The sequence below is a fragment of the Typha angustifolia genome, chromosome 8, assembly GCF_048772165.1.
Source record: "Typha angustifolia cultivar Huaian chromosome 8, ASM4877216v1, whole genome shotgun sequence".
Classification (NCBI taxonomy): domain Eukaryota; kingdom Viridiplantae; phylum Streptophyta; class Magnoliopsida; order Poales; family Typhaceae; genus Typha; species Typha angustifolia.
Window position 1 is genome coordinate 11,807,684 of NC_133246.1, and position 24,849 is coordinate 11,832,532.

The 24,849-nt window shown below is 39.8% G+C and overlaps 1 protein-coding gene and 1 pseudogene across 1 annotated transcript; one reads left to right on the forward strand and one right to left on the reverse strand.

The window, feature by feature from the left end:
• Nucleotides 1–22,902: 22,902 nt before the first annotated feature.
• LOC140765768 (large ribosomal subunit protein eL27x-like) lies at nt 22,903–23,631 on the reverse strand (annotated as a pseudogene).
• A 567-nt stretch (nt 23,632–24,198) lies between these two features.
• On the forward strand, nt 24,199–24,531 carry LOC140765035 (E3 ubiquitin-protein ligase RHA1B-like). The gene has a single exon (XM_073103952.1). The coding sequence runs from the start codon at nt 24,199–24,201 to the stop codon at nt 24,529–24,531; it is 333 nt and encodes a 110-aa protein (XP_072960053.1).
• Nucleotides 24,532–24,849: the final 318 nt, after the last annotated feature.

The following is a 24,849-nucleotide window of genomic DNA, read 5'->3' on the forward strand; positions in this document are numbered from 1 at the left end:
GAAAAAAAAGTAGACAAATTTATTTTCCACTTCCCTTTCCTTCATCCCAACACACTCACAGTAAAAGAGATGCAACTATTGAATTAAAAATAAGGCAATATTTAGTAAAATTACAGGGCTCAATTTGTAAATATTAAAAATACAAGACATAAACCGTAAAGAGGTGAAAAGGAAAGTGCTAAATGTAATTTTTCTTAAAAATTTTAGGTATAGGAAGTATGTAACTGTAATAAGTCGATAACATATGAAGAAGGTTTCATAGGTTAAAAAGTGAAAAATGTTCTATTGAATATATGTTGATGCTATAATGGCCCTAGAAGTGGAGCAAAATCAAAGGTTTTAAGTTTCTTACCACAATGAATCAAACTCATTCGCTGGTCTATAAAGATGCTTCGCCTTTTCACAATAAATAGCACTACTATGCTATAGTAGCAGTTCTTTTCCTCTACCAAGCTTTGTGTCCTGATCTTTACCATTTCCATCCTTATTCTGCACCCAAATCTCTCCATACATCGCTCGCATCCAACTAAAAAGCCGCTACTTCCCACAACTATCTTCTCCCGCTCATACGCCCACATGGTCTGTGGAATCCCATCCATGCAGTCCGTAATGAAGGAATCCAATTTTGAATCGAAATTCGATATCCAAGATGAGAAGTACGAGGTGGGCTTTGATGATGACGATTGTGAAGTTGAAAAATGGGAGGGGTTTATGCTCAATTTCAAAGAGTAGGAGAAGTTGAAGAATGAAGGCGAAGGGAAAAAACAGAGTTGATTGGCTTTTTCCATGTAAATCTTAATAATCATAAATAGGTCAAGAGGATTCATAAGGTTAACTATAATTTTAGCCGGCAGTTGATGCAATACATTACACAAGGATATAAGTCTAAGTCATTAATATTTACAGGACTTGAAATCTTAGGGATAAGGGCAACATTGGTTCTCCCCCCTTAGGTCTCAAATAAGAAGTGTCATCAAAGTGGAGGAAAGCCTTATAAACCACCTTGACAATATTCCAATAATTGTATTAAATTTTGATATGGTAACCATCCAGCCTAGACCACAAGGTAGTCATAATTTTTTTCAAGGTAAAACAACTTGGTGAGAACATCTAGGCCATTTGCAAATCTAGGCTAAAGGATGCGTTATGGGAGTGGAGTAGCTTTAAATTTTTTTCGCAGAGCATAGATTACCATCGTAATGCTTAGCTTCCAATAGGTTAATTTTATTACAAACAATATTAGTAACATTTTCAATTCAACTTAAGCTATGCTTATTCCAATATAAAAGTTTTCCTTTTAACTCTATTTAGATTAGTAGAGATAGAGCTTAAGGATGTGGCCCTTCATTTATCTAGTTATTGGCAATAAGCTCTTTGACTTCATCATACTCAAACTAGAAATGTTCAAAATGAAATGATCTCTTGATTTTACCATAATCCACAGACGAGGAAAACAACAATATAGCATGATCAAAGCTAGTCCACCACCATGGCCAATATTTTCGTGTTGATCTCCATAAATAAATGAGATTATTTTTTGAAGCGCCTCACCTAATAATCCAAGTATTTAAGCCTGATCAGCTAGGAGGATGCATGTATGTGGATTTCTCTACTTTCCTTTGATAAGTGAGCAGGAAATCATTGTCTAATTGTTGTAGACGAAGTTATTCAATTAAAGATTCCTCAATTTTATCTTCATATATTTAATTTTGAGGAATTCGATCTCTTTGAATAGAAGAGGAAAGAAGATTTACACTATTCACATGCATGCTATCAATTTTCATGCATGCTTTAGCATATACCTATCCCATTATATTCATCTACACATAACACTTATCTTGGGAAGATTACCGTCAAGATTAAATACAGCAAGCTCCACGCTCTATTGGTTGAATAAGATGAACGTAAGCCGTATAAGGTGGGGCTCAGTATAGGACCAAATCTATAACATAAACGTTTTGATCTTCTTGTGATATATAATTATGACATTCCGAAATTGCCCTTTTGTGCGCATAAGGCATTATGTAAAATTAGTGAATTTACTCTATGTAAGTACTAATTATTTATTAATGTTTGATGAAAATTAGAAGTGCTAGTAACAATTGATAAGTATGATCAAGAACAATATTATTTAATATACAAAGGTCTCTCTCTCTCTCTCTCTCTCTCTCTCTCTCTTAAGCGAGGATAGAAGTAGGATGAACCAAAATTAGTAAGTTAGATAATCAGTAAGGTTTGATGAGTTTTTGCTTTATAGAAAAGGTAGAAAAGAGTTTTCCCACCTCATTTAGTTCATCCTAATACTATGACTCACTTCATGGTGAAGATAGCTCCGAGTTAGAAGCGTGGGAGGGGTTTATGATATATTTTGAGAAAAGTTGGAGAAGTTTAATTTTGAAAAGTTGGAGAAGTTTAAGAACGAAGGTGAAAGTTGAAAAGAGTGATGGTCTCTGTTGCTCTAATTTTACTTCTTTGCATGTAAGATATTGATGATAATTCCTACGTTGTTTTACTGGTGGATTATCAACGAATGACAATTACGAATGCCTTTGTTCTACAATAACTTAGTATGCTTAGGCTTATTGTGCATTGCAATGCAAGCATTAAGGCAACTGTTAGCAAAATAAATCAGAAAAAGTAAAACAAAATTCTTCTGCTTTTTGTGCTAAATTTTACATCAATAAGGCGATAAAGACAAATTAGATTCTTATATCTACAAGGGAATTAATGTGAATACTCTTACTCTAATAATTAACTGATTTCAATCTTCTTGCAGCAGTTGCTTTGTTAAAAGGATATCTTGCGTTGATTTTGTCTTTCAATGATTTCGGTATGATGTCAAACCTACCACCGAAAACAATTGATTTTGATTTTGACTTTCTGTATCTTGTTTGAATTGGTACGATTAGAACTAGAATATTTATCACGCTGAAATTTCATAATTCATTTTACCCTTACATAAATTATTTAAATTTTGTTTTGGAATTATCTAATGTAGAGGTATAATCGAGCCAAACTTTATCGAGTCTAGTTCTAACTAAATTTAAATTTTAAATAATTTTGAGTCTAAATTTGTGATTAAGTTTAAATTAGAATTATTTTAAATCAGACAAATATTGAGCTAGAGCCTAAAAAAAACTGATTAATAAGTCATTTTAAGTCTTAATCAACTCAAGCTATAATCAAGCTTTGATAAAGTTGAATTAATTAAGATTAATTTAGACTTGAATCAAGTTAAAAAAAAACCAAATTCAAATATAAAAAAAATATAAACTACTAAAAATATCCATGTATTTAAAAAATATATGATAGTATCATTATTTAGATTTAAACTCTCTTTCTCTCTCTCTCTATATATATATTATAACTATTATTATTTCAAGCCCTAGGCTTGATTGAGTCCGCATATAATCACTTAAAATTATTTTTAAGCTTATTTTAAAATTAAGCTTAGCTCAACTCATTTTTGCACTGTGCTTGATCGAGCCAAACTCCAGTCGGCTTAATTATTTTGACAGCACTAATCTAACGTAATGAAAAAAATAATTATTCCTCATAAATCATTTATTTTCCAAACTTTATAAATTAATTAACTTTAACAACCATCTGTCGAAAATATTCCAATGAATAATAAGTCAAGAAAGTAACCAAGACGAATAAAAATTCATGGGCAATAATGATATATAATAAAGAATATAATGATAATTACACTAGTTTACATGTTTTCAGTGCCAATTATTTTAAAACCTCTTGATGATACTTACAATAGCGGTGGAGATTTTTAAGCACGCGTGTGTAAGTAGATTAACGGATAATGTTTTAAGATATCAAACGCGTAAAACGGTTAGATTTTGGTTCCATCCAATCCTCATTTGTCCATAAACCATTCGTTTAGTACAATAAACTACTTCCTACTAGGAGTCGGCTTCGGCTTCCAGTCTCACTATATAATATGAGCTCCTCTTCCTTCCTCTCTCGTCTCTCCATGTACTACTCTTCTATTTTCTTAGCCCATCACTCTTCATCATGTCATTGAGAGCTCTTTTCTCCTCCTTTGTCCAACACAAAGAAGCCGAAGCTGGTAGTACTGCTGCCCACTCCTTTCACCCACTCGAAGGGATCACTTCTCCGATCACTTCTCCATCTCCCTCCCCAACCCTACCAGACCTATCCGTCCCTTACGCCCCACTGGTCCTCGTTGTCACCATTTGCTTCTTGATCTTCCTCATCGTGGCTATCAGTATCTACAAGGATAGTCGACGCCACTCGACTGATGCCATTACTACCGCTCGTCAAGCTGCCGACAAGATCCCGGTGACCGTCTACTCTACGAACGGTGGCGGCGAGGAGAGCTGCGTGATTTGTTTAGATGATCTGGTGGCAGGAGAGGAGGTTAGAGTCTTGCCAAGATGTCATCATACCTTCCACAAAGGTTGCATCGATCGGTGGCTCACGGTACCATCCAAGCTTTGCCCGATGTGCCGGGGCCCTGTGCTCAGGGAGGAGACCAAGCCGGAGGTTTCCATCAGCGTGACCGATATTTCTGTGGTGATCTCCATAAATGTATGAGATGATTTCTTGAAGCACCATACCGAATAATCGAGGTTTTAAGCCGAAGTTGGTGATAATAACTTGCAATTGCGTCGATAGTTTTATTATGACTTCCTCTTGGTGTTCCTCACGACTGTGCATGTCTAGGTCTACAATGTTGTGACAGAGCTATAGGACACAAAGCCATTGCGCATGCAACGCCGTCTAGAGTCGGATGGGCTGTACGCCTTATAAGATTTTTTATGTGCCCTCTGAGTTTGATATAATGTATTTATTTATGGTACTATATGATTATCAAGTTATAAGGATTGTTCACGGGCCCTTGCTCGATCTCCCTCCTTTTCAGTTGTGTATCGGGCTTGTAACAGTCTTAATGTATTAATCAAATTCTTCATCTATCGACTATTCCTAAATAAATATCCATTCTAAATTTACATAATTTAAAAATAAATCTTTATATTTAGAAGATCCCAAAATTAGTATTCTTCGAAAATACAACAATTTAGAGAAATTAAATAAATATGATCCTTAATACTTTATGTTTCAAAATTATATTTTTTTAATTGAGATTTTTTACATAATTAGGGCCGAAATATATTGAAATATAATAATAGACACTACATTATTTAAAGTATCATAATTGTTGCTGAAATTGTTGAACTCTTTGGAAACTATTATTTCATCAATGAAATCTAACTAATCACTATTAAACTAAACTTAATTTACTTTTTTCCCATATAAATTATTTAAAATGGTCTGAACTATGTATAATATTTTGTAATGCTAAATTTTTGGACATAAAACACTAGTCTATATGTTGTATAATCTAGAATTTTACGTATGATAAAATCACACGACTTGTGAAAGACTTATACATGAAAAAAAAGAAATTCGAAGAACGAAGATCAAAAAGCAAATTTCTGTAATACTATAAGATGATATTAACTGTTTATAATTGAATTAACTCATACATAGTTCTAGATATACAACACCTAAGGAAAATAAGTCAGGTGCGAACCGAACTCTATTTAGTTTGAACCAATCAGTCAAAATTGAGAAGAAAAATTCAAAAACTATTTCATACTTCCTGTTTTCTTTTGTAATTCATGTAATTAGAATTACGGAGATTCCTCTACAATTATAAAAGAATCTCTTAGACTAGAGAACTTAAAGAAAAAAACTCAAGAAATATCAAAGGTCACCGGTGGAGAGTTTTAGGATTCTCAAATGAGCTTAATTTTCCTACAAGTGTGAGGAGTTCAATTGTCCCTGTGCTTGATTTCTACATATTATGTCTTGAAGCATAGTGGATAAGCTTAATTGTTAGTGAGTACATTTTTACGACCAAAGGAAAGATATTGTAATCCACATTGAGGATAATTAAATGGAGACGATCTAGTTTTACGGAGTAGTTTATCGCAAGAGAGACTTCAATTAATATTCATTAATATGAAAAGAGCGAGCATAAGTGAATCTTGTATCTATGAATTAAGTGAAATAGATTGATTTATTTATTTATTGGATCAAAATTTGTTCTTGATGTTAAAAAAGCAGCTCTCAGTATTGAGCATGTTCCTTGACCTAAGTAGAACGAGGATATTTATCACCTCTAAAATTTTATAATTAACTTTTCTCTTACATAAAATGTTTAAAATTATTTGAAAACTAACTGATGTAATAAAAAATATATTTACTTATTATAATTACTTTATGTTCTAGGCTTCATGAATTTATTAACTTTAACAACCAAAATAGTCCAATGAATATTTGGTCGAAAACTAAACGGAAAGAGTAAAGATTTAAGGGGCAATTCTGATATTTGACATGTATTAAGTGGCAATTATATAAAAACACCTTAATGATACTTAGAATAACAGCGGAGATTTTCTAAGCACTATAATGTACGTAGATTATTAAGGATAAGTATCGGAATCTTGTTAAAGAAGTAAGATTTCCCTTACTAGACTAATCCTACTAGAATTCAGTTTTCACCTACAGATTTCGCTCCTATCTAATTCTCATCCATTCATTACACTATTTCCTTATAGGAGTCAGCTTTCTCTCTCACTATATAATATGAGCTCCTCTTCAAATGTAAAACTACTCTACTTCTATCACTCACTCCGCCGCTCTTCCTTGCTCTCTCGTCTCTCGTACTACTCTTCTAGTTTCTTAGCCCATCACCCTTCATCATGTCTATTAGAGCTCTTTTCTCTTCCTTGGTCCAACACAAAGAAGCCGAAGTTGGTAGTACTGCTGCCCTCTCCTTTCACCCACTCAAAGGAATCACTTCTCTGATCACTTCTCCATCTCCCTCTCCAACCCTACTAGACCAATCTGTCCCTTACACCCCACTAGTCGTCGTCGTCACCATAGGCTTCTTGATGCTACTATTACCGCTTCTTAAGATGCCGACAAGATCTCGGTGACCATCTACTCTACCAACGACGGCGACGATGAGAGCTGCGTGATTTGTTTAGATGATCTCGTGGCAGGAGAGGAGGTTAGAGTCTTGCCAATATGTCAGCATACCTTCCACAAGGGTTGTACCGGTCGATGGCTTGCAAAGCCGTCCAAGGTCTGCCCGATCTGCCGAGGAAGTATGCTTGGGGAGGAGACCAAGCCGCAGATGCCGACCAGCATGGCTAATAGTTTTGTGGTGATCTCCATAAATGAATGAGATTATTTGTTGAAGTGCCTGGCCTAATAATTAATCCAAGTTGTAAGCATGCATGATCTGCTTGGTGGATACATATATGTAGATTTCTCTGCTCAACTTTGATAAGTGAGCAAAAAATTGTTGTCCAGTTGTTGTAGACGAAGTTATTCAATAAAAGATTCTTCAGTTTTTATCTTCATATAATTAATTTTTAGGAGTTGTCCTCTAAATAGAAGAGGAACCTATCACACTATATTCATATATTCATCTTCTATGCATAACACTTTGTCTCGAGAAGATTAACATTAAGATTAAATACGCGATGAATGCACGATGAATGCAAACCGAATAAGTTATCACTCAACCCTCAAATTTGATCTTTTTGTGATATATAAATTTGCCATTCCAAAATTGATCGTCCATAAAGATGCTTTGCTCCATGACAATAACCAAGACTATTACTATGCTATGGCGGCAGTTCTTTTCCTCTACCAAGCTTCGCCACTATTTTCATCCTTTATTCCGCACCCAAATCTCTCCACGCATCGCTTGCATCCAACCAAAAAGCAACTACTTCCCATGGTTGTCTTCTCCCGCTCGTCCGCATGGTCTGTGGGATCCCACTTGTGTGGCCCGCAATGGAGGATTCCAATTCTGAATCTAAATTTGACATCCAAGATGAGAAGTATGAGGTGGATCTCGATGAAGACGATTGCGACGAATCAGAAGAGTGGGAGGGGTTTATGCTCGATTTCGAAGAGTTGGAGAAGTTGAAGAATGAAGGCGAAGGGAAAAATCAGAAATTGATCTCTATTGCGCTAATTTTACTTTCTTGCACGTAAGATGTTTGTGAAATTTTTGATGTTGTTTTACCACTGGATTATCTACGGATGACAATTACGAATGCCTAGATGTTTGTCCTATAATAAGTTAATATGCTTATATTTATTGAGAAATTCAATTCAAGCAATAAAACAACTGCTAGCTAAATAAATCAAGAAAAGTAATGCAAAATTGTTCTGCCATCAATGCTAAATCTTACATTATTAAGGTGAGCCCATCTTTAGTTTCTTTCTATTTTGTCCAGTCACCTGTACACAAATTATTCCTATAAAGGAGTTTAAGATCTTAATGTTGTTCCACCCACACCTTTTTACTTGACCAAGAGGTGCTCTGCGGTTTCCTCATCTCCAAAGGGGGCAAGGCTAAGGTTGTGGAGTTTGACATTGGTGGCTACTCAATTCCACATAACTTTACAAAGGAATATTTTGTAGGACTTGGTAGTTCTCAAAGTATAGGCCAGCAATCTCAAGCAGCCATAGGCGTAGTACTCTCGTCTTTAACCAATCTACGGATAGAGGCAGAAGTAGCTTGTCCCTTTGGATCCAGGTGTTCTTAGGAGTAGACTATGGGAGAGGCATAACACATATGGTGCTTCCTAGAATAAGACCAAAACACTTCATAACTGATCAATGTTCCAACCTTTATTAGCAACAAGTGGCACCAACTTTTTGGTCTTTTAAGGAGATATTCATATTAAAAACATAGTCTTGTGAGCAAAGAGAATACTAGACACCCACTGGTCCTCCATCACACTAGTAGACTGACCAACACCAATTGATTTTAGGAGGCCCTTCTTAATGGTGTTAATGGATTCAACAAGGTGCTTAAAATTGGAGGATTTCTTGTCTTTAGTACGAATTTTATTTGCATTTGCAATACCTGACCGTCATGAATTCGACCTAGCTTTTGTCAACTAGTTGGAGTAACTCTAAAGCTTTAGGTCCAATAGGCTAACACGCAACTGATGGAGTTATGAAAGCCAAGGCTACCTTTAGAAAGAGGGCGCCTAATCTTATCCCAATCAATCAAGTGTAACCCCTTAATAGAATTGCCCTTGCCCCAAAGAAAAGATCTGTAAAGTATATCAACCTTATACAAAACAAAGACCGAAACATCCAAACTACATAGCCATAGCCACGCAAAGCCTGGATCATGGATTTAAGGAGAGTAAGTCTACCAACTTGTGACAAGGTCATAAGCTTCTAGCTCATAAGCTTACTTTTAGCTCTAGCTAAGATACCATCAAAATTTCTAACTCTAGGTTTAGTCATTTGAATCAAAATCCCAAATGTAATTAAAGGGGTAAGACCCAAGTTGCATATTAAGAGACTTAGCTAATGATTGCCCAAGATTAGTATTAGCCCACGATGGGAGATAGAATGCGAATTCCTCCTATTGGCCTTCAAATTATTTAGCATAAAATATTTATCTAAATGCTATTAGTCATATCACAGTTTATAGTATTAGCTCTGGTAACAATGAGAATACCATCAACAAATATTAAATGACATATTTTAGTATTGCAAGACATATAAAACAATGAAGCAGATTCAAATTTATAGCATCATTAAGCAAACCAGTAAGAACTTAAGCACATAAAATGAAGAGACAATGAGAAAGAGGACTCCTTAAAGAATACCATAATTCCCTTTAATCCAAGGGGTCGCAATCCCATTAATGAGAAAGCCAAAAGTCAAGGATTCAATGAAAGCTTTAATTAAGTGAATCCACTAATATGAAAAATTTATTATCGACATAACCTCAAGGATAGCATCTCAGCTAAGCCTATCATAGGCTTTTTCCATGCAAATCTTAATAATCATAAATAGGTCAGCTCTTGATAGAATACACATTCACTTGAGCCACAAAGGCGAATTGCTCAGGGCTCACCAAGTTAGAGAGAAGAGGTTTTATAAGATTAACCATAATTTTAGCCAATAGTTGATAAAACACATTACATAGGTATATGGGTAAAAAATCATTAACATTAAAAGGATTTGGAACCTTAGGGATAAGGTCCAATGGGTTCTCCCCCACTTAGGTCTCAGATAAGCAGTGTCCTCAAAGTGGATGATAGCCTCATGTACCACCTTGACAATGTTATAATAATTGTGATAAAATTCAACATGGTAACCATCTGGTCTAGGGGGTTTATTCCAAGCCATAGACCACAAGGTAGTCATAAATTTTTTTTCGAGTAAACAACTTCATGAGATCATCATTATAGTTAGGCTCAAGAGAAGGCAAGAAATGCCAGCTTTTTAGACACCCTATGGTTTCAATGGATCAAATATTCTTATAAAAATCTGAAAAGTATTTCTCAAAATCATTCAATGAGTCAATCATAACACCACTATTGTCTATTAGGGAAATAATAGGATTATTCCTACACTTAATAAGAGTGGTAGTTTAGACAAACTTTGTGTTTCTATCACCAGCCAAAATCTACCTGGCTCTACCCTTAGCTTAGCACTCATGATTAATCTGCCTAAGGATAGCAAAGTGTCTCCTATAGGCTATTTGCAAATCTAAGCTCTCCGAAGGACTCAGGTTACCATCAGAGTCCTTAGCTTCCAATAGGTTAATTTTATTATGAAAGTTTTAGTAACATTTTCAATTCTACTTAAGCTATGCTTATTCCAGTATAAAATTTTCTGCTTAACTTGATTTAGATTAGTAGAGATAGAGCTTAAAGGATTTGGCCCTTTATTCATCTAGTTATTGGCAATAAGCTCCTTGACGTCATAATACTTAAACTAGAAAGGTTCAACATAAAATGATCTCTTAATTTTACCATAATCTACAAATAGAGAAAACAACAATAGAGCATGATTAGAGCCAGTCCTTTCAAGGTATCTAATTGAGTACATTGGGAATAGGTGAATTCAAGATTCATTGGCATGCCTAGTTGAGCCTAGCCAATCTTGGCCCTCCCTTTTCGATTATACCTCCAAGCAAAGGGGCTAGCAGCTCCGAAATTAATTAAGTCATTTTGAAAGGTAAAGAAACCAAATTCCTTAACTTTATAGTTCAATCGAAAAAGCTTACCCCTTATTTTTTTGAAGCATTTGAAATAACACTTAAGTCTCCAATAAAGCAATAAGAAGCATTAACTGAAAGGATCTTAGGTAAATTTGCCCATAGGTTTTTGCACACTAGGAAACTAGTACTTGCGTAAATACTAGAAAGATTGCATACTCTCAATGACACAGTGGCCTACAAGGACTGAAAATGTGTAGTGAAAGTAGAGACCCAAGCCTCGGTTGGCTTCCAACATACCAATATTCCACCTAACAAATCTATGCTAGCAATAAAATCTGCTTGCCAGCTTCCACCAAGCCTATGAGCAAAGTCAAAAGAGACTTAATTAATTTCTAACAATATAATCATGAACAAGTTATAAAGATTACATAACTCATGACATCTATTAAGCATATCCGACTTTAAGGCCCCTCTATAGTTCCACGCAATAGTAGACATAAACACTTACCAAGCTTTTTGCTCACCTGGGCTAGAGAACTCTTTTATTACAGCTTTACCCATGGTATATGGTTTTAGGCCCACCTTTTTGGTCTTCTTGCAAATAACCCTTTTAGCTATTGCAAGGTTGGCCGTGGCCGAGGCTTCTATGTTGGCAGAGTTGCTACGCTTCCTCATCAATTTGGGGTACCTCCCATTCTTCGTCAGATCCTTCAATAGTAATCTCATTAGGACCCTTCATGATGATATTGTAACTGATGCTAAAGATCTCTTTGGCAGCCATAGTAAGGGTGTCATGTGAATCCAAGTTTTCATCTATTAGGTTGTCCACTTCCATGCCTTCATCGATCTGTGAGGGAGCCTTATTTGGATCCTAAGGAACCTCAAAGCCTGAAGTAGATAGGTGCTCCATCATAGAGTTAGAAGGTTTCGGTCAAAGATCCTCATTCATACTCTTAGTGGCCTCAGGACTAGAAAGCCCTTCTATTGCATCATTAGAAGGCACAGCATCACTATAGAGTGAAGGAAGAGAAGCACCCCGACTTGCCCGAGAAGGACGATAAGAGGGGATTTGCGTGGAGAAGAAATAGATTGATCGATCTTACCAACTTGAATAGACGCAGACCCAATGGGTAGGAGAGTGATCATAATGTCAGGATCACAAAAATACGTTGGGCAAAACCCATAACTCCAAAGATGACCCCAGAGGTGACCTTCCCAAATCCATGGGATTAGCTTGGTTGGGTGTCACCACCCGAGCTTCAGTATGGAGTGTGGCATCCTTTTAAAGGGACATGATAGTAGAACAAGGGCCAGTTTTAAAATGGGTTGCATGCCACCCATTTACAAGTCCCTAATGACTTAGACCGCCCTTTGCTTTATCCCTCAGACCTCCCCATCCCATGTGCTCATCATGTATTCTTCCTAGCTTTGGGTGGACCAAGTTGCAAGACTGGTAAGCGTCACCTATCGGGTTAATGCTAGAGTTACCTACTGTCTTGCCTCCCTAGCTATGACCCCTCAGTCCACCATGGCCTCCACGCTGGGGATCATGACAGACACAAAGAAAAGGCCCAAAGGCCAGATCATCATCAGTAATAGTAGCATTGGCACCTTTACCATACACCTCAGTAGTAAGATGGTTAAATGTCATGACTTTGACCATGCTTAGAGCTTCCCACCCAATATCATCCCTATAAGGCACTTTGTGTTTAGGAGGATCCGGGCAGCTCGAGACATGGTGCCCTATTCTACCACAAGCAAAACAAAACTCAAGGAGGTCCTTAAAAAAAAAATCTAATATGGACTTTTTATGCCCAACACCAACCATCATTGCTTTCCTTAGAGGTTTATATTGGTCAAGATCAACACACACACACAGGCATAACTGCTTCTAGCCTATGATATAGTAGTGTCATTAACCCTAAGAGGGTGGCCTAGTTTAACAGCAATGCTGGTAAGGAGTTTTAGTTATTAGTACGCAAGAAGAAGATCAACAACCTAACCCTTATCGGCGCATATCGAACAATCTCCTTCATTGACTAGAAATCCAATTTCTTTGGAATGAGGTTTAGGACTTGACCACTTATGGTCCAGGGTCCTTCAGTAAGGATCTTGATCTTGTTCTCTTCGGAAGCAAGTCTAAAGAGGTAAAACCCTTCATTCAGACAGGAAAAGGAGACATCATTAGCCAAATTTTAGCCAAGATATCCCTTAGCATTTTGATGGGTAGAGGTTTACCTAAGAACTTATCATATATGTCAAATTTTCATTCCTCCTTGCTACTTTGCAGCAGCTCAAGATCATCTCCGTTTGATGGTCTCCACCTTGAGCGGTTGACCTCTTTATTATGCATTGACTCAATAGCTTTCTTCTCCGACAGCCTCCTTTAGTATGGCCAAGTCTACCACAAGTGAAGCAAATACAAGGGATACCTTCATAAAAGGCTCTCTAAACAAGGTTAGTTTCCTTGGGTCCTAAAATTACCACTTGTTTCAAAGGTTTGCTTAGATCAATCTCCACTCAAACCTGGGCATAACGGCTTCGAGAGTGGTCCATGGTTGTTTCGTCAATCTGGAGAGGATGGCGAAAGTAAGCTGCTAAGGGAACTAGTGACTCCATCTCCCAATATTCCTGGGACAGATCGAGTAGTTGGATCTAGACTGGAACTATTGTGAAGGCCTCCGACGAGGGGCAGAAATCGTTCTTCTATTTTATGAGATTTAGCACCTTACCATCAAGTTTCCATGGCCCATTGGTCAACACGTACATCATATCTTCTTCTCTTTCAAAACAGAAGATGTAGAATCTTTCTGCCATGTTTGAAACCGCAAACCATTCAATACCATTCCATGATGTGGCTAGCCTCGTGCCATGGAGTAGTGGGGAGGTTGGGGTCGCCACGCCCCCCAACTGTCGGCCCGACCAACTTGGCCGGGCCGACTGGCGTGGTGGGCCCCGCCGCCACCAAGGCCCCCTCTACCGCCTCTCTCTCTCTCTTTAAATCTCTCTCTTCTCTCTCTCTCTATCATTTTCTCCTCCTTGTCAACCTCTCTCTCTATCATTTTCTCGTCCTTGTCAACCTCTCTCTCTATCGTTTTCTCGTCCTTGTCAACCTCTCTCTCTATCATTAAACTATCGGCCTACTACCGCCGCCACCTATATCGATGCTGGTGAGCCTCCTCCCTCCTCTCTCTCTCTCTCTCTCTTTTTCTCTTTTCCTCTTCCTTTCTTGGGTTCATCGGAACCAACCCACTAGCTAGCCAGCAATAGCCAAGCCCCTCCTCGCCGGCCCGGCTCTCCTTCTCCCCTCCCCTTTATCTTCTTCTTCCTTCTTCTTCTTCCTCCTCACCTCCTTCACTTCTCCTTCTCTCGAGCAACCTTAGCTGTAGTGGTGTTGGGCTTGGCCCAGCACCCTGTAGTGCAAGGTTGGGCTTGGGTGCTAGGCTCAGCCTAGCGCTCGTTGCACCTAGGTGCTAGGCTCGGCCCAGCGCCCGCAGCGCTTAGGTGCTGGGCTCAACCCAGCGCCTACAGGACTATGGTGCTAGGCTTGAGTCCAGCACCGTTATAGTGGAGTTGTTTTTATTTTTTATTTTATTGATTTATGTATTTCCTTTTTATCTATGTATTTGTTTTAGTTAATATAACTAGATTATTTTATACTTAATATATGCATATATTCATTAACATGATTATTCTTAATAATAGTATGATATATTTGGTGATGGATTATATGAGCATGGACATGTTAGCAGATTTTATTTGATGATGTCATGGGCACAAGAGTGTATCTATGCGTGACGGGCCTCGCCCGACCTGTCGCACGCACCGCGCGTGCTGTGTGAGTGTGTGGGCGTGCAAGTACCCATACCGAGGGGTTGCATTAGAATTTGGCCAGTGTGGTTTTTAGTCTAGGCAGAGAAATGGGGAAGCCCAGAAATCTTCCAAACAAAGTTAGACTCCATTTGGCTCTACACTTAGCTAAGATTTCTGGCTCGATAATAACGCAGTCTTCGGTTTGTTCCTTTAATTTGTTCAAAAGTTACTTTGGGATCCTTAATGCATAGTCTCTCGCCAATACAACCGAATCCCATGTTTTCTTGCCATGAACATCTACTACGCTCGGCTTGATATGTTGTAGCGCCAGAAAAGAGCTTTCCAACAAATCAAGTTTCGGGCGAATCGGAGTTGGGGATCTCGAGATATCGTCCGTTTAGTGGACGAACGTCGGGATGATCTGTTTAGGATCCGTGGATAGAGGCACGAGATCCTAGGTGATGGTGGTTGGAGGTGGACCAGCGTTAATGGGGTGGCACTGGTGAAAAGTGGTGGTGCAGGGGTTATGGTTGATGGAAGGGTTAGGGCAAGTGTCGGATAGATTGGAAGAAAGTGGAGGAGAGGGCCGCCCCTAAGAGTCTAGGATGATTGGCCGGACGAGGGAGGTTAGAAACGGCGTCGTCGGGGATTGAGAGAACGGGAGCGAAGAAGACGAAGGAGGTAAGACAAAACTCAATTCTCAATTCAATAATGACATATGGTTGCCATCCACATCCTTTTAGAGGCTAACCAACAACTCAAATTAACCCTAACAGTATAATTTTCACCGACCGCGTTTGAATGCACCGAGTTCGCTCCTCTGAATTTGTGAATGCGATGCAGGTGTTCGAACACGTGATCGAACGCGCCTGTCGGTATTTGCGAACACGATACAGGCGTTCACAGTGCGTTCGAACGGGGCGTTCGAATGCACAATGCACACTCTTCACCCATGTTCACAACCGCGTTCGAACTCACCCACCCGCGTTCGGATGCAATTTACAGAAACTTATTTTTCATGGAATTTAAACACTAAAACAAGACACAAAGACACTCCTAAAGTGAATCCATGTTCGAGACGACGTCAGTGAAGTCCGAATCGTATCATTTATGTTGTAAATTATTGCATATAAATATCAGTGTTACTTAATATATATATATATATATATATATATATATATATATATATGTTTTGGTAGATTAATAAATAGTTTCCTTAATTATAATAATTTGGAGGCTAATAGATATATACACTAACATTCATAATATATATACATTTTAAGTAATTTTAATAATTTATTATATACTATTGTGTATAGAATAAGATACTAGTCTTGTTTAATAATTAATTAATTATTTTGTATAATTAAGTAATGACTATATAGTTCCTAATTAATCAAGATAGGGTAAGTTTTATAAAATTTATTATAAATAGATCATGTCTATGCTTATATCTGATTATCGAGTAGTTAATATATATCATATGTGGTTGCATTTGATATCATAGCATAGTCATGGTCGGCATGCATCATATGTATCATATTTGAGAGAGAGAGAGTTATGATGATGGTATGACATGGAGATCATTTATACATTATTGAGAATTATATACTTTGATCAGTTATAACATGATATCTATATTTCATTTATATTTTATTGAGGATTCAATCATATATTCATTCATGATATGATGCTCCTATGTGATTCATATTATCTAGTATATGATTTACTCTCTATTTGACATCACTAATTCGGGATAAGATCTATTTACCAAGCATTTTGTTCATAAACCCCTCAGATATGTGGTACGTGATAGCGACTTGAGATATCCTAAGAAGATATTTTAGAATGATGAGGAGAGCTATATGTGCGAGATGGTATAAATAATATTTTGTATAGAAATTGAGTTGTATCGCTGTTTGTTATATTTGTACTTTATTGTATCATATGATAATTTGTATAATACATATCAGATTATAGTGTACTCATGTATCACTTATTTTAGTTGTATCTTGATGATTTGTCGTAGTCTGTGTAGATCTTGCTAGATTATGTAATAATCTAGTGTATATTATTGTGGACTTGGATATTTATATGTTAACAGATTTATTTGATTAATAGTATGATTTATTTGGTGATGGATTATATAAGCATGGACATGTTAGCAGATTTTATTTGATGATGTCATGGGCACAAGAGTGTATCTATGCGTGACGGGAACCGCCCGACCTGTCGCACGCATCGCGCGTGCTGTGTGAGTGCGTGGGCGTGCACGTGCCCATACCGAGGGGTTGCGTTAGAATTTGGCCAGTGTGGATTTTAGTCTAGGCAGAGAAATGGGGAAGCCCAGAAATCTTCCAAACAAAGTTAGACTCCATTTGGCTCTACACTTGGCTAAGATTTCTGGCTCGATAATAACGCAGTCTTCGGTTTGTTCCTTTAATTTGTTCAAAAGTTACTTTGGGATCCTTAATGCATAGTCTCTCACCAAAACAACTGAATCCCATGTTTTCCTGCCATGAACATCTACTGCGCTCGGCTTGCCCCTAGCCTGATCAGCCTTCTCCTCAGGTTCTGCAGCCTTGGATGAAGCTGCTCTCTTGGCCTAAACATCTTCTCTACCGGTAGGAATAAGAAACAAACTTTCCTTTTCTCCACATAGCACTATATCGATAGCCATTTTTATTGCCCACAACGTGAAGTGCGTGAGTCGCAAGCACTTGCAAGACAACATTTTCACGTACCTATACCTTATATACTTGTCAACGGTGGGCGGGCCGGTGAAGTAGGTGGTAATAGGAGTGAAAAAAGATTGGATGCGGATTGGATAGTTTTAACTCATATTTGAATTCATATTTTAGGTTCGAATACGAATATTAAATAGATATCAAAATTTAGAATCATATCCTAATTAAATGAATACAGATCAGATAATTTTTGGATAAAAGATTGGATCTAAACGGATGTGAATCAAATTTTAGACGAATTATAACCTTTCTTTTGGAGACAATTAACACAAAACATTAAGAATATAACATTTTTTTGCATGTTAAATAAATATAAATTTAGTAAAATCAATCTCTACAAAAAATATAAAACAAATTATTAACAATATTCATTATTTAAATAAGTAAACTAAAAACTATAAATCATTCAAAAGAATATACGGATAAACAGATATCTAGCATCCATACCCGAAAAATTATTTGACCTATATTTATATCCAAATCCGAGCTTTTTACCCGTACTAAATCCATATTAGGGTAATTTCAAAAATGCTATTGTATCCGAATCTGGGTCAAATAGAAACATTTTATCCAAATTTGATCCCAGTCATATCGAATAGCAAGTCGGAGTTAATCTGACCCATTTTTACCCTAGGTAATAAGCGTTCATGTGTTCACACTTTTGGACGTTCTTAATTTGTTGTTATGCTTCGTCTACAAGCTCGACGACTACGTCATGGAAGCAAAGCAGAAGGCCTTTTATAGTGAATGAAGTAACTATGGACACCGGCAAGATCTACACGCTCTACTCTCACCCTTCCCGCACTCCACCTCACCATCTCCGAATAGGTTAACCGGTTGAGTTACTCGAATAGATACGATAAGATTTATTAAAAATATGTGAATATATAAATATCCATTTTTTGTATCCATATTTAAAACATTCTATCTGATCCATATCTGTATCTAAACATTTTGCAAAACATATTGGCATTGAATAAATATTTTTGGCGTCGACTCGGCAGGTCTATGTGATCTAGGGTTCTCAGGACTACCATATACCTGGTGCAATAACCAAGTGAGCAGCCGACGCATATGGGTTCGGTTGGACCGTGTGCTGGCTAACTCTAGGTGGATCGGATTGCACCCATTATGCCAGGTCAAGCACCTAGATTGCTCTGCCTCGGACCACGCGCCACTCCTACTAACCCTCCCCACCGAGCGAACACAACCGGCTCAGCCCTTTCGGTATGAACTATACTGGCTAGAATACGAAGCCAGCGTGAGCATTACCGCGACGGTCTGGAGGAACCGAAGGAGAGGTGACCCCATGCAGCTCTTCTCACACAATATGGGCATGTTGCAGAAGGCCATGAGGAGGTGGAGCAAGGAGAAGGTGGGAGATATTGAAGCCAAACTAAAGGAGGCCAAACAAGAGCTGGAGGAACTCGAGAAGTTTGACGCGGAGGCGGGACTGGACGAGCCCGGGCTGCGACGCTTAAGAGGCCTCTACAATCTCAAGTCGACTCTTAGCAGGCAAATAAACATCAAATGGTTGCAAAGAGCACAACTTAAGTGGGTGCAAGGCGGCGACAAGAACACAAAATTCTTCCACCTCACAGGCCCATCTCTAGGGAGGAGATCAAAGGTGCGCTTTGGAGTCTACCTAGGGGGAAGGTGCCGGGACCCGATGGCATTCCAGCTGAAGTGTATGTCAAGCTGTGGGAGGAGATCGAGGAAGGCCTTTGCGACGCCGTGAATCATTTCTTTTCCCAGGCTAGCATGCCGCCGCAATGGGGAAGAACCTACATCACGCTCATTATGAAGACTGCAAACCCTACCCGAGTGAAGGATTTTTAGCCTATATCTCTATGTAACGTCAGCTACAAGATCATCGCAAAGATACTAATAGACCGGATGAAGCGCCTCCTCCCCAAGCTAGTGGGGCCGGAGCAGGCGGCCTTTATGGCGGGGAGGAATATAGCCGACAACACTCTGGTAGCGCAAGAAGTGGTGCATTTGATGACCACCAACAGGACAGCAACGTTGATCATGATGCTCAAGCTAGACATGGAGAAAGCATATGACAAGGTTAGCTGGGAGGCGGTAATGAAGACGCTCCAAAGAATGGGTTTTCCAACTCGGTGGTGCTCGTGGATAGAGGCATGCATCTCCTCCCCGGCTTTTTCCTTCCTCATCAACAGAACCCCGACGCAGTGGATGCAACCATTTAGAGGGCTCCGACAAGGAGACCCACTTTCCCCGTACCTATTCATCCTGGTATCTCAGAACCTCTCCAGCCTAATTAACGATAGGGTGGATTGAGGCCAGCTGACGGGCTACCAGGAAGGAGAGGCCCAACTCACCCACCTGTTGCATGCCGATGACCTCCTCATCACGGTGCAAGCAACTGAGTCGAATGCACTAATTATCCAAGAGTGCCTCGCCGACTATACCAAACTAACCAACCAGAAGGTTAACCACAAGAAATCTCAGCTTCTCCTCCCCTGGTGGATAGATAAGGAGAGGGAGACGATGCTCTACAATTGCCTGGGTATACAAATGGCGACCATGCCATTTACATACCTTGGTGTGCTCATCTCGGACCGCCGAGTTAGAGTTCGGGAACATCACGCACTGGTGGACCATGTGGGCAGGAAACTAGCCGAGTGGAAACGCGGGGTACTCTCCACCGCTGAAAAACTCACCTTGATAAACGCTACGATCATGGCTATCTCGGCGTATTGGTTGGGATGCACGTGGCTGCCAAATACTATCCTACAGGCAATAGAGAAGAAAGCCCGGACCTTTCTATGGGAGAGCGGGGCAGGCCAAGGTCTCCACCTCCAAAACTGGAACACGGTGACGAGCTCGAAGGCCGAAGGCGGCTTAGCTATAAGAAAGTTGAAGGGGGCAAGGGCGGTGCTCCTCGGGAAACTAGTATTCAAAGTACTGAATCAGCAGGAATGCCCGTGGGTGAAGATACTGAGAGCCAAATATGGTGAGCTTAACCCTTGGACCCCTATCGTTCCAGCTAAAACATCGTGGGTATGGAGAGCGTTGGTTAACACGACGGTCACGGTTCGAGGCAGGTGCTGCAAGCAGATAGGCAGCGGAAGAACGACAAAAGCTGCTAGCGAACCTTGGCTATCTGAGGTACCATGGAACCATCAGCCACATCAAATGCAGCCAAGGCTGATGAACGAAGAAATACGAGTCAGTGATCTAATAGCTGAGTTCAGAAGGTAGGCGGATCGACTAGTGGAGGAAGCCAGACTTGACCTTGCTTTCCAGATTAGCACCACTGAGCTCACAGAGGCGGTCGGGCCGGAAAGGTGGATCTGGTGGCCGGAGCGAGCGGGTGAACCCAAGGCCAAATCCATCTATGCCTTTATCCACCCGAGGTGCCAAGACAGTTGGGCAGGATGGACCACTCTTTGGCGACTACGGGTGGCCCCGAGAGTTTGGCTGTTTGCATGGAAGCTTCTATGGAGGAGGTTGCCAACGCGGGCGCGCCTCCACGCAATTCGAGTCGGTCCGAACGAGAATTGCGCCATGTGTGGGATCCATAGAGAAAGTGTAGTGCATCTTTTCTTCACGTGCAGGGTTGCGAAGGAGGTCTAGGGAATGTTGGCAACAAGCCAAGGATGGGGTGACGAGTGGCCATCCAAGCTGACGGAAGACTGGATCACCATGTCCTAGAATGCAGACCCGGGAGAGACCTTGGACTGCAAGGCAATTTTAGCGTCCACCCTGTGGATGCTTTGGAAGTTGCGCAACGCGAAGGTATTTGGAGCCGCTGAGATGCACGTTGATATGATAGTCCGATGAGCAGTGCAACTCACTAAGGACTATGCAAAGCAAGGTAGGCCAAGAAACACTCCGGCGAGGCCGCAGGCGACAAGGTGGACACACCCAGCGGATGGGTGGATCAAGGTCAACGTGGATGAGGCTTTCTCCGGGGTGGATCGTCCCGGAGGGGCAGGGGCTGTAATAAGGGCTGCGGGCGGTACCTTGGTAGCGGCAGCATGGGAACCATCCGCCGGCGAGTCGACGCTACGAACCAAGGGGCACGCCTTCCGTTTGGGACTGCGACTTGCTGCGAGCTAAGCTAAGGTGGAGGTTGAATCCGACTCATTGGAGTTAGTCCAAATCATGTAGAAAAGGGTCAGCTGTCCGTGGGATATTAGGGGTTTAGTTGCTGAGTGCACGGAGTTACTCAGCTCTTTTGTAAATTGTCACCTGAGTCATGTAAGACGAGATTGGAACAAAGTGGCCGACTGGGCAGCCAAATGTGGAAAGAGGAGTCTGGGGTATGCTAGGCTTGTGCCGACATACCCATTACCCCTGGAATTATGTAACCTTATTTTGGAGGAGGCCGTTATCCCGGCAAGCGGATAGGTCAGCTTAATATAGCTAGCTATTCAAAAAAACAAAAACAAAAAAAATTTGGCCCATATCCCATTAGAATCGGACTTAAATCTTTCACACTAAGAACGAGGGATGCATATAAAATTAGGGTAAGAGGGTGTTGTTACAAAATGACCCCATACTTTTCAAATAAACTGTCCTTAAATAGATGGTAGCCATACAGTAAAGAATCTCATTAGAAGTAAATATATAATTAATTATTATGTCAAAATATGAAATAAACGAGTAATCATGTGGGGGCACCCTATGAAGATATCAATCTTCGCTTACGTTAAATAAAAAGATAAAAGTATTAAACAACACATCAGGAAACCTTTGCTCAATAACATGAGAAAGAAGGAAACTTACCACTTGTCAACAAAAATAGATCCGTTCAAAGCAAGCAGTGACTAAAAGATCCAACGGATCCATACATAATCCCTTAAAATAGATGGGATCCATGACATTATGTCCAGAAAATTGCCAGCAAACTGAAGAGAGCAACTCAGGTCAATCAATGCTGTCAAACAATGTAACATCAATTTCATCAAGACTTCACAATTATGTCTTAGGCTAAAATACAACCGATTAAGTTTTTCTTATGGATCAACTTTGAAGATAGTCATTATAAAAATCATTATAAACAAAGATGTAAATAATTGAATAAACTTTGTAACAAATCTAAATATCGATTGAATTTTAGATAATAAAAAATTACAGACCTCGATGATCAATTCTTCAATAATCAAATAGTATAGAGAGGGATTCCATTATACCCTAGCTTTACAATGCAACTCCAGGCTTGAGTGCTAGACACAGTACCGACGGGAGAACGCATCAGATATGCACAAAGTGTGTAGCACCAGTACAGGGCAACGGAAAGGTAACTCAAATTAAGTGTATGTTAATCCAAAAAATTGTTGGAGTTAAGAGATCAAACTCTATTACTTGATCCAAGAATCAATTGGCGCGAAAAAAGAATCTTAGACATCAAAGACATTCGGATCCATGGATCTTAATAGTGATCAGATTGCATTAAAATCCTTTAAAAAAAAGGTCAAATAGATCCATAAGATAGCACCAAATAGAGTTTAGATCCATAGGGACGACGGAGAACGAAAACCTAAGGACAGATTACCAATTTGTGGCGATCAGAACCGCAGCTTGGTGAAGAACCACCGGTTCTTACCGGTCTTGAACCGCTCCTCGAACCTGGCATTGGTCTCCTTCCGAACGGCGACCCTTTCGTCACGCGACTGAAGAGCGTCGACGGTGACGACGTCCTTGAGATCGACGTCGACGGCGTAGCAAGTGGGCATAAGTTGGGTGAAGTTGACGAGCTTGAAGAAGGCCATCACGCGGGACTTCTTCGCCGTATTCTTCGCCGAGTCCTTTCGGATTACTTTTTTCGGATACTTCGCGACGCTGGCGACCAGGCAGTGGCCGTACGGCCGGTCACGGATGCCCTACTCGAACACCCGCACAATGACCGCCTTCGTGCCGGCAAACCGACCCTGGAGGATGATGACAGCCTTACCTCGCTTCAAGAACTTTACCATGTTGGAAGTAGGAAGACGGAGGAAGCGGGCTACACCGGCGGCTCCTGCTCGAAGGAGAAGCGGAATGGAATTGATAACGCTTTTAATAGCGTGTGAGAGAAAAAACTAGGGTTTCTATGTTTTGGTGGGTAAAATTACGTGTGTGTAAGTAGATAAACGGATTAGTTTCAGGGTCGGAAATGTTTGAAGATATCAAATGCTTAAACAAAGTTTGAATCCAATTCTCATTTGTACCAAAATCATTCGTTTATTAGACTAATCCTACTGGAATTCGGTTTTACCTAATTCTTATCCATTTATTAAACTATTTCCTACTAGGAGTCGGCTTTCACTCTAACTATATAATTTGAGCTCCTCTTCAATTGCAAAGGTACTCCACTCCTCTCACACACTCCGTTGCTCTTCCTTTCTCTCTCATCTCTCTTTGTGCTACTCTCTTAGCCCATCAATCTTCATCATGTCTATCAGAGCTATTTTCTCCTCCTTCATCCAACATAAAGAAGCCGAAGCTAGTAGTACTGCCCTCTTCTTTTACCCACTTGAAGAAATCACTTCTCCGACCACTTCTCCATCTCCCTCCCCAACCCTACTAGACCAATCCATCCCTTACGCCCCAATAGTCATTGTTGCCTTCTTGATCTTCCTCATTGCGGTCATGAGTATCTATAAAAATAGTCGACGCCACCCGACTGATGCTACTACTACCACTCCTCAAACTGTCGACAAGATCCCGGTGATCGTCTACTCTACCGACGACGGCGATGACGAGAGCTGCGTGATTTGTTTAGATGATCTGGTGGCAGGAGAGGAGGTTAGAGTCTTGCCAAGATGCCATCATACTTTCCACAAAGGTTGCATTGATCGGTGGCTCACGGCGCCGTCCAGGGTCTGTCCGATCTGCCGGGGCCCAGTGCTCGAGGAGGAGACTAAGTTGGAGGTTTCCATTAGCGTGACCGATATTTCTGTGGTGATCTCCATAAATGTATGAGATTATTTCTTGAAACGCATGACCGAATAATCCAAGTTTTAAGCATGCATGAAATGCTTGGAGGATACATATATGTAGATTTCTCTACTCAACTTTGATAAGTGAGAAAAAAATTGTTGTCTAGTTATTGTACACGATGTTATTTAATATATGATTCTTCAATTTTATCTCCAAGCTTTGTGTCTTAGCTTTTGTCTTTTGTTTTCATGATCTCTTTTATGTTCATCTACGTATAACCCTTGTATCGAAAAGATTACTGTTTAAGATTAAATAGGAAGAGCTCCACGCTCTATTGGTCTAGGGCACACTGCAAGATGA

Excerpts from the sequence above, each read along its gene's own strand:
- LOC140765035 (XM_073103952.1), top strand. The coding sequence starts at position 24,199 with ATGAGTATCTATAAAAATAGTCGACGCCACCCGACTGATGCTACTACT.